Source organism: Scylla paramamosain, chromosome 36, assembly GCF_035594125.1.
Source record: "Scylla paramamosain isolate STU-SP2022 chromosome 36, ASM3559412v1, whole genome shotgun sequence".
NCBI lineage: Eukaryota > Metazoa > Arthropoda > Malacostraca > Decapoda > Portunidae > Scylla > Scylla paramamosain.
Window position 1 is genome coordinate 16,326,908 of NC_087186.1, and position 11,022 is coordinate 16,337,929.

At 41.0% G+C, this 11,022-nt stretch overlaps 2 protein-coding genes across 25 annotated transcripts in view; one reads left to right on the forward strand and one right to left on the reverse strand.

Moving 5' to 3' along the window:
- The window catches only part of LOC135091148 (POU domain, class 4, transcription factor 2-like), a 14,609-nt gene extending 4,163 nt beyond the window's left edge, over nucleotides 1-10,446 (forward strand). For 2 of the 18 annotated variants that reach the window (XR_010262389.1, XR_010262387.1), the window contains exons 4-11: nucleotides 4,089-4,170; nucleotides 4,555-4,643; nucleotides 5,458-5,569; nucleotides 6,033-6,264; nucleotides 6,824-6,994; nucleotides 7,509-7,589; nucleotides 7,952-8,084; nucleotides 8,733-10,446. Coding sequence is in view for 8 of the 18 variants with exons in the window: in XM_063988626.1 (XP_063844696.1) it covers nucleotides 7,541-7,589; nucleotides 7,952-8,084; nucleotides 8,733-8,901 (351 nt within the window). In the remaining 10 variants the exon portion in view is untranslated. The other 16 variants (XR_010262392.1, XR_010262390.1, XR_010262391.1 and 13 more) reach the window with 16 other exon arrangements.
- The window catches only part of LOC135091145 (uncharacterized), a 56,046-nt gene that overhangs the window by 21,275 nt on the left and 23,749 nt on the right, over nucleotides 1-11,022 (reverse strand). For 5 of the 7 annotated variants that reach the window (XR_010262383.1, XR_010262373.1, XR_010262379.1 and 2 more), the window contains exon 1: nucleotides 1,769-1,973. The exons of the other annotated variants lie outside the window; for them this stretch is intronic. The gene's annotated coding sequence lies outside the window, so the exon portion shown is untranslated. Of the gene's footprint in view, nucleotides 1-1,768; nucleotides 1,974-11,022 lie in introns of those variants that run through there. 7 annotated transcript variants of the gene reach the window in all.

The window sequence follows — 11,022 nt, forward strand, 5'->3', positions numbered from 1 at the left end:
AGAAGAAGAAGAAGAAGAAAAGTAGGAGGAAGAGGAACCGAAAGGACAGACGTAGAAGAAAGGAGCCTTATGAGGAGGAGGAGGAGGAGGAGGAGGAGGAGGAGGAGGAGGAGGAGGAGGAGGAGGAGGAGGAGGAGGAGGAAAAGACGTCGAAAGGGAAGGAAAGGTACCATATGAGGAAGAAGAGGAATAGGGATTGGAGGAGGAGGAGGAAGAGGAGGAGGAGGAGGAGGAGGAGAGATGTTTTCATTAAACGAGGATTGAATAATAAGTAAGTTTTGTAGTAAATTAAATGCATTAGTGATGGTTGTAGTAGTAGTAGTAGTAGTAGTAGTAGCAGTAGTAGTAGTAGTAGCAGTAGTAGTAGAAGTAGTAGTTGTTGTAGTAATATGTACATAGCATTATCAAAAGTAGTAGTAGTAGTAGTAGTAGTAGTAGTAGTAGTAGTAGTAGTAGTTGTATCATCATCATCAGCAGCAGTAGCAGTTACGTTCGGCAACAATAGCAGTAGTAGTAGTAGTAGTAGTAGTAGTACAGTGGTCGTCATAAACATTGTCGCCGGAAAACGGTATCCGTTTGAAGGATCAAAACGCGCGCGCTTTTCTTGGCGGGCATCAGGTGCTTTAAATTTAATTCCCCTGATTCATTGTGGTGTTCTTGGGTAACACCACGAGGCTCCCCACCCCATGGTAGGAAAAGCATCCCCATACCATCACCGAATCAGGGAACCTGACGGCAGGAGCAGTGTAGCGGGGGTCAAGGGGATCGCTGCCTGGGCGCCGGTACACGCGACCTTGACTGCTGGCTGTCACTATGAATCTTGACTCGTCGCTCCACAGCACGCCACGCCACTGCTCGATAGTCCAGTCCTTCATCCTGTCACAAAATGCAAGTCTCTTCTCTTGCTGGGCTACAGAAACCACAGGCTTGGGGCGCGCTGCATAACTCAGGTACTGGAGGTCGTCGTGGATACGGCGCGATAATGTCCTCACAGACACATTACTCAGCAATCCAAAGTTGTCTTCCCTTATTTTTCTGGCTGATACTCGTGGATTGCGTTCAAGTTCAAGGTGTACCACCCTCAGGGTTCGTAGGGAAGTTTTGCGGGTGTTTCCTGGTGGTTTCCTCTTCGCGGGTATTTTGTTGCCGCCCATTTCAGCCATGCGCCTCACGTATCGTTGAACTTGACGGACACTGACACCCGTCTGGTCAGAGATAGCCCGTGTGGAGTGCCCAGCCTTGTGGAGAGATGAGATGGCTACGATGTCATCCCGTGACAACATCTGGTAGCGCACCATTGTGCAGGACAACAGCTAAACAGGAGAGTAACTGCAAGCCAGTGTGGGGGGGTGGCGCGGGAGGACAGCAACAAAACACCCCCCAATCAGAGTGATTGACAGGCGCCTGTCACTTCTTCCCGCCTTGGCAAGCTGCCCAACACCCCGGGTGAGGTGCCAGATGTGTGATAACTGAATTTAAAGCACCCGAGGCCCGCCAAGGAAAGCGCGCGCGTTTTGATCATTGAAACGGACACCGTGGTCTCCCGCGACAATGTTTATGGCGAGCACTGTAGTAGTAATAGCAGCTGCAGTAGTAGTAGTAGAAGCAGCAGGAACAGCACCAATAGCAGTAGCAGTAGTAGCAGTAGTAGTAGTAGTAATAGTAGTAGAAGTAGTAGTAGTAGTAGTAGTAGTAGTAGTAGTAGTAGTAGTAGTAGTAGTAATGGTAAGAACAACGACAACAACAACAGTCATCATCAGCTACTCACCTCGCACGTGTGTGGTGTTTTATCGCCCGTATTTCCTTAATTCCGTATCCACCACGCCCTTCGCTCCTCTCCGCACCTCAAGGTCACTAGCACGCACCTATGGATCGCCACGGACACCACGCGAGGTCACGGACACAGGTCAAATGGATTCGCATCGGAGCGGTTTCGCGCACTCCCCCCCCCCGTCGGCTTTCAACACAATACTGAGGCGGGATTGCTGCCGGCGGGAATCGGGCCCCTCCTCTTCCCCGCTTACCTCGCTTTTTATTATATTTCTCTTCTCTCATTTGCTTCATTTTGTATTCTCATGTATGGCTGAATAGGGTTTTGGTTTTAGTTTATTGGAATTTATGTTCGTTTTGAATCATGCAGGGGAAATACGTTTTTTTCAATGTTGTTCTGTATTTTGCGTCTGGCAGATACTGAGACGGAGAGTGTGAGTGAGAGAGAATGTGGTATGAAAATAGAGAAAATAAAGCTAGCTCACTGAATGACACGCCTAGGAATCACAATCTTTAACCCAATGGAACAATTATACACCATAGATTCAATAGTACAGTCCATGAATAGTTAAATAGTCCACTACGATAGTCACCCTGGTCTCCGTACGACAGTTTGGAACATGGCCATTGATCTACACTACAGAGAAATGAAGAAATTGTCGGTTGTTTTTTAAGATAAAAATTCCGCATTGACAGGCTATTTTGGGCGGAAAGAATGCACGAGAAAGGAAGCTTGATCCTTGACCTTTGCTCGACCTGAAGGGCGTGGTGCAGCAGCTTCCGGGGAAGTCAAAATAAGGAGAAATATAACAGGGTGTGGAGATTTTTTTTTATATAGTGGAGATACATTGAAATATATCAACGAGACCTGTCATTCCTTTAATATTTGTATATATTTGTATATATTTATTTATTAGGTTATTAAATATTGTTTTGTTTTATTATGTCAGACCGTGGGGTAAAAGTAACAGCAATTAAGATTTTTGCAATGGGAAAAAAACAGAGATATCTTAATATTGATAGAGAAATGAATAATTAAATAATAAATAAATAAATAAATAAATAAAATTAACAGATTAATAGACTAATTCATTGACTGATATGTAAATGGATGTGTGTATGTATGTATTTATGTATAGTCAGACAGATAGATAAAATAAATAAAAAATAAATAAATAAATAAAAGGAAAGAAATGATGCAGGTTTTTAAGAGTGTTTTAATGGTTCTAGTGACAGATTAGTAAGATTTCTACATTATTAACAGGAGAAACATTCTTGATAACCTGTACTGCTTTCAAAAGGGTCTAGTTTAAATGATGCAGGTTTTTAAGGGTGTTTTAATGGTTCTAGTGACAAGTTAGCAAGATTTTTACATTATTAACATGGAAAACACTCTAGATAATGCGAGAGATCATAGCAAGACAATTGTGTTTCTTTTAATAGAAGATTGTGTTGTTTGTTGTATCTGCAAACTGGTGAATTAAGAAATACCTACGCTAATTTAATCTGCATTTGCATATCTTATTTACTGTACACGCTAGTACCGGGATGCATGAACTGGGTCTTAATTGGCTTAGTGTGTGATGTACAGTGTCTGAAAAATAATTTGGTTGCCTTCCACTGGTTTTATTACGCGAAATATTGATACCCAACGACCAACATGCAGGTATTATATTAAAAATTATATATTAAAAATTAACACCACAGCCAGCGAATTTAGCTACCATAGGCTCCAGGAATGATTGAACTGAATGAATCGGCAAGAAAATAATGTTTCAGCATTTCGTAGTGATGTAAATATGGGTAGCAATATTTTCTATCAATTTTTCTTTTTTTGAATTCAGTGGCTGTTCATAAAAGTAAAAAGAAAAGAATCTTAAAAGAAATCTAAGCAAAGTTGCTATAGAGGGTTACAATCGGATATTATATAGTATTTAAATCTTAATCCTTCCTAGTACCGATGCTCTTTTGTTTGTTATTGATGTGAAGGAGAGAGCGTATCAGTCGTTTATACACAAAACTTTCCATTCAGCGTACAAGATGGTGAGGAAGAACACGTTGGTAATTATACACGGTTTTTAACGCTATAACACTTCTTTACTTGGATTTTACTATCAACAACTGTAAGTATATGAACACAGGTTGATCTGAGTAATGGATGTGTGCAGAAAGGTAGCGAAAGACTTGGGGAGAGGTGAAAATAAGAAGTTGTTTTTCCCGACTCCTTATCCTTGGTGAGTAATGTTTATGAAATCTTGTGTTGCTTCTAGTGTTGCTGTGCTGAGTTATTTAGCTGTTATTTTACCCTCATCCCTCAGAATTTGTCACTTGTTACCCCCTTACTGGACCAAGAGAGTGAAATACGCCGTGTGTACAGGGTAGCTGGCCAGGTGACTCTTGGTGAGTAATGTTTATGAAATCTTGTCCTGAGCCTGTAGTGTTGACTGTGCCGAGTTATTTAGCTGTTATTTTACTCTCATCCCTCAGAATTTGTCACTTGTTACCCCCTTACTGGGCCAAGAGAGTGAAATAAGCCGTGTGTACAGGGTAGCTGACCAGGTGACTTTTCTCATTACAGATCTTACCGTAATTTGAAATATAGATATACACAACTAAAATTATAATGCTGATGGTGAATTTTAAAGGTCTGTCTGCACTTTAGGGAAGTATGGTTAGTTTTGTTAGGTGAGGAAGTTAGAAAGGTAACAATTATGAAGATATGTTAATAGCAGACTTAGTGGTGGCCCCCAAGGTTATATTATTCATTTAATTTTTGCCTTCCAGATGACTGTGTTGGTGACAGAACCCTGGCAGGAAGAGGTGACGTTGCCTTGGATATTCAGAGTGAGGGAGACTGGCAGAAGACACAGAGGGTATGTGTCAATTTTGTTATTTCTGACTCACTGTTCTGTTGTGATGTATTTATTTATTTATTTATTATGTAGGAAGGACACTGGCCAAGGGAATAGGAAGGTGGAAATACAGAAGCAGGCAGGGAGTTCCAGAGTTTACCAGAGACCTTGAATGACCTTGTGTCCTGGGTCTTGCTGAGGTCAACATATACCAACATTCCTCACTAAATAACCAAATTTCATGCAACTTGACCTTAAATGACCTGTATTCTGGGCCATACTAAGATCATTTTGCAAGATTTCAATGAATATACCTTTTTCCTGTGTCTGTACTCTACCTAATCATGTGTGTGTGTGTGTGTGTGTGTGTGTATGCGTTTTCACCTGCTTGAAATCATAAACTGAGATTGCAAGGCTATACATCTATTAAGTCCATTTAAAATACCAGCTATTCTTAGTATAAATTTATGTTACAATGGTTGTTGATGTGTTTCCTACCCCCTTGCTATTTCCTCTTGTTTGCCTTGTGTCCAGAAACAGCAGGTCTTCTCTGTTCTCTTGTTGTCTATGGGTTATTCAAATTATAAGCATTACTGTCTATTTTCCTTCTTCTTCCTCTCAGTTCCTTCTTGTTTCTTTCAATTCTCCTTCCTTTTTTATCTTATGTTTGTCAATATCAGCCTTTCTTGTGTTCTTATGGCCTTTTGTTCATTATTTGGGCTACAGTATTATAATAAATTAATAATTCAATAATACTACCATATATTTAGGAAGGGAGCCCTGAACTGTTCCATGCATTCAGAAACACACAGCTTAAACCGAACCACACTTTCAGAACGACTGTACGAGCTCCGCAAGACAAGCCTGGCCCGGGTGATCTGCGACGACAGTGAACGCAAGCTACGGTACGTCCAGCCCAAAGTAATGCTGGAGGCCGACTCTTTCCTGTAAGTAATAATGCCTTGTCACTGTTGCCATTGCTATTTAGTGACCCAAGGAGTGAATGAATATGAATAAGAAAACTTTTGAAGATAGGCTAGTATGTCTAACCTCACCATTCTCCCCCTCATGGACTTAACAAATTTAACCACTCACTTTCTTATGTAGGGCCTCCTGTATGGAACTCTGTGCCTCTCCAAATTCAGGATGCACCCTCTATCACCACATTTAAAACAAAATTTTAAAATCTGATCTTAGCTACCTACTAATTTGAATTATTACCTCATTCTAAAGCAAGAGTGTATCCAGACTCTTCTTCTTATCATATCTACCACACTACTTTAAACCTCTGCTTTAAAAAGGCTAACTACAACAGACACATTAAACCTCACTATGTATATATCTCCTAAATGTAACTGTTAGTTATTATTAAATGTTCAAATGTTCTCTCTCTGTTTCCTTATTTTAAAGCAGATGAAAAAGGAGCCACTGAGGTGCTGGTCCTTAACCACAAATTAAAATAACAAGAAGCAGCATCGGCCAAGAAGAGATTACGCGTGGAAAGAGGAAGGATTGGGGCTCGGCTCACGGCAACACTACCCGTGTGTGCATTCTTGGGCCGTTCCGGATCTGTGGACTTCCGGCAAGCAAATCCCTTCTTTTAAAGCTTGGTGTTGACTGACCTCTGACAACCTGACTGGTGGTGAGTCCATTCCAGACTATTCCAGTCACCCACCACTCCCTTTGACAACCAATTCCTCCTTACTACTACTACTACTACTACTACTACTACTACTACTACTACTACTACTACTACTACTACTACTACTACTACTACAGCTGGCCACACACATTTAAAGTAATTTTTTTTATTTTTACAAAGTTTAGACATAGACAGATAGAAGAATTTGTTTGTTGAATGCCTAATTGCCTCATTTCTGGTATTTTTAATATATTTTTTAATTGTTAGGGTGTTCAAGGGTTTTTTTCATAATATTAGTGATAGTTTTGCAGGCTTTGCTTATTTATATGTCTGTTATTTTATCTATTAATCTCTCAGTGTACCCATTTATCTAAGTATCTGCTGGACCTAACCTAACTAGGCCTATCTCTGCTTGTCTCAATGTCTATCTGTTTACCTAATCTAACCATCTATCTCTCAATCTATTTAACTTTCTGTTTAACCATTTATCTATCTCTCTGTCTGAATCTATGTAACTAAGTACCTACCTAATCTAACCATCTCTATCTCTCTCTCTCAGAATGTGGATGAGGGGACAAGAGAGCCAGTGTTCCAAGTACCACCACCATCACCACTGCCACCACCACCACCACCATCAGGAGCACAGATTCACTGAAGTCTCTACCAAGATTTCTTTGAGTTTTTTGATAAATTTAACTTCCAGGAGAGAGAGAGATGCTGATTGTTAAAGGTAGTGTGTGAAGCCTGCCCACTGTCTTTGTATATACAGGTTAGGGTGTGTGTGTGTGTGTGTATGTGTGTGTGTGTGTGTGTGTGTGTGTGTGTGTGTGTGTGTGTGAGTGTTTGTTTGTTTTGTATCCTCCACACTGCTTGTCTTAATCTAGCTTGCCAAACTAAATGAAGTCATCCACAGCCACAGCCTTATTCTTCCTTTCATTTGTATCTACACAGTCCTATGAGCAGCTCCTCCTCCTCCTCCTCCTCCTCTTCCTCCTCCTCCTCCTCCTCCTCCTCCTCCTCCTCCTCCTCCTCCTCCTTGTCTTCCTTCTATTATTCCTGTTTCCTTGTATGTCTTATTCCTCCTCCTCCTCCTCCTCCTCCTCCTCTTAATGTTTTCTCTTTCACTGCTGTTCATGAAAGTGTAGAAGAAATATTAGTTATATCTGGCAGTGATCAGACCTCATGTACAGGTGTGGTCCCTTACTACAGACACAGCCTAAGGTAACCTAACCCAATCATTTCAGAAGGTGGAATTTGAGTCGGCCAAGCTTCAGAAATGCAGGAAGGATTAGCGGTGATGACTGCAGGCTGCCATCGACCCGCAGGTAATTACTGTCTATTTGTCTGGTCAACTGTCTATATTTATATTATTCCTGCTGGTCTGGTCTATTTATATTATTCCTCCTGCTGAATCCACTATTTTTCTCCACTAATGTATTATTCCACTATGTCAGCCAATGTTAAATACAGTTACTTTGCATGTTTAAACTTCAATGTTCCCTTTATGTGTGACAATAACAGTTTCAATCTTGGATATGATATGTCACTCAGTCATTCAGTCAGTCAGTCACTCAGTCACACAGTTATTCATCAATGAGTGAGTCCTACCTTCACTGTATACCCAGTGTGTATACAGTGACAGATTTCACTCACTCACTCACCCCTCCCACCTGCTTCCCACCCCCAGGTCATCACAGGAATCAAATGCAGCATCAGTATGGCTCACCAAACACTTCCCCTCACACTGGTGGTGTTGACCTGCCTTGTGAACACCTGATCTCCTGTGCTCCTGTCCTTCACAGCTCTCCAGGTGACATCAGGTAAGTCAGACACCTATCTTTCACCTTGATAGCTCTCTCAATCCCTAGTGGAAAGGCTGCTGCTACTACTACTACTACTACTACTACTACTACTACTACTACTACTACTACTACTACTACTACTACTACTACTACTACTACTACTGCTACTACTACTACTACTACTACTACTAATAATAAAAGGCAAAAGGAGTACACTACAGGGGGCCAAGGACACACCACAGCTGCCCACATACATATTTAAGTCATTTTTAATGGATTTTTACAAAGTTTAGACATAGACAGATAGAAGAATTTGTTTGTTGAATGCCTAATTGCCTCATTTCTGGTATTTTAATGATTTTTTAGTTGTTAGGGTGTTCAAGGGTTTTTTTTCATAATATTAGTGATAGTTTTGCAGGCTCTGCTTATTTATCTGTCTGTTATTTTATCTATTAATCTCTCAGTTTACCCATTTATCTAAGTATCTGCTGGACCTAACCTAACTAGGCCTATCTCTGCTTGTCTCAATGTCTATCTGTTTACCTAATCTAACCATCTATCTCTCAGTCTATTTAACTTTCTGTTTAACCATTTATCTATGTCTCTATCTCAATCTATGTAACTAAGTACCTACCTAATCTAACCATCTCTATCTCTCTCTCTCAGAATGTGGATGAGGGGACAAGAGAGCCAGTGTTCCAAGTACCACCACCATCACCACTGCCACCACCACCACCACCATCAGGAGCACAGATTCACTGAAGTCTCTACCAAGATTTCTTTGAGTTTTTTGATAAATTTAACTTCCAGGAGAGAGGGAGATGTTGATTGTTAAAGGCAGTGTGTGAAGCCTGCCCACTGTCTTTGTATATACAGGTTAGGGTGTGTGTGTGTGTGTGTGTGTGTGTGTGTGTGTGTGTGTGTGTGTGTGTGTGTGTGTGAGTGTTTTGTATCCTCCACACTGCTTGTCTTAATCTAGCTTGCCACACTCCATGAAGTCATCCACAGCTACAGCCTTCTTCTTCCTTTCATTTGTCTCTCCACAGTCCTATGAACAGCACCACCATTCACTTCCTGCCCTCTCCACTCTCCCTAACTCCAAATCACTTGCACCACATCTCCACCTCATATTTCTGACACTGTAGTATCATGTGCTCCACCACCTCATCCTCCCCATGGCTCACGTTGCTGCAAGACTCACACCTGTAACTCTTTGCATTCACATCCATACACTGTCCTTGCTTAGAAGAGGTCACCAGCCAGGCTTCCCTCATACCACCTTTCATACATTGAGTGTTATGTTCCATTCTGTTCTATTCATTCAATTTATCCCTCTTCTCTAATCTATCTCACTTTTCCACCTTGTATCTCAATGTAATCTGTCCCTTGTTCTGTCATGGTGAACCTGTCTTCCCTCTAAAGGTCACAGTTTGAAGTGTTCCTGCTGGTCTTCTAGGCTTGTGTTGGGCTTCTCTTTGTGCATTTACAGAAACACAATTTAAGTTTAGGTTATCAGAGTGGTGATAGGAAGAGCTGGTTCTTCCTCATTAGTAATAGAATGCTGGTGCGGATGACACACAGCTCAGCGTTCCTCTTGATTCCTCCCACTCCACACCACCAGGCACTAAACACTATCTACTGTGTTTACTGATGCAATTGTTCTGTGGTTTTCCCTGTTCATTCTTGCTCCTGTGTCCTTCCTTATGCAACAGAGTCACCCAGCATTCATTCTACCTTCTCTGCACTCTCTTCTCTCCACACCTAGTGAAATAACTCAGTATTATCACCCACTTCCCTTTATTCCTAAACATACAGCACAGGGTATCTCATCTGGCCCTGCTACCTTCCCAAACTTCTGCCTTTTTTTGCACTTTCTTCATGTCCTGCCTGCTGGTTCTCTCAACTTGCACACACCTTGCCTGTTCAGTGTCACATATCAGTACATAGGCTTCTCCACAGTGGCTCCTTGTCCCTCACCACCATTCTCTCTGTCAGTCAAGAGGTTCTCCATCCATCTCAGCAGCTTCCACACATGGCACCCTATCAAAGGCACCCCTATTTATTGCCTGTCCAGTGTCACACATCAGTACAGTGTGTGTGTGTGTGTGTGTGTGTGTGTGTTTGAGCATTCTTGTATTTTGATTTATTTATTTTTTTTGAAAGGCCACATTAATCAGGTCCTCAAAGGTGTTTTTTTTCCTGTTTCTATTTGTTAAACTGTCACTGGAATCATGAAAACTCAGTAACTGTAACCTGTTAAACTGCTTCACCAATTACCATTCAATTAGTCCTAACATTTTCAAACTGGTCGCATTGTTTGTTTATTGGTTTTAAAGTTGTAATTTGTAACAATACATTAATAAAATTCTCTGCCTCAAAAGAGTTTAGTTTTTAATACTGATTGGTACACTGTAAACTTGTAAACGTGTGTGTGTGTGTGTGTGTGTGTGTGTTAGTCACCTATGGTCGTTGGCTGAATGATTAACAGGCGATCGTAGGTGAGAGAGAGAGAGAGAGACTTGATAACCATTCACACACAACTATAAATTAAAGAAAAAAAAACGATAATTTTAATAAAACACTCATAACAGAATATATAACATTACTTAATACAAGCCAGCAAACATACCAGCGCAGATATATTAATAACAATGACAAGAAAAAAATAATGATTAGGACTATGGCTATGTACTCTGAAACGCTTACTGTATTCAAATGTCACATAGATGATTAACCTGACTTTCAAATACAGTTTTCCTGTTAATAATACAGAAATCTTGTTAATCTGTCACTAGAACCATAGAAAACATCTTTGAAAACTTGTGTAGCTTCATAGAGTCTAATTAGCTCAGTAGGGAGGCAACACAGAATTCCTGAACATAACTGCCTTGTCTAATTCCCAGCAGTCGTCCCCAGTCGGCCCCGTTTACCGCTATCGGCGAGAGAGAAGGGCCGA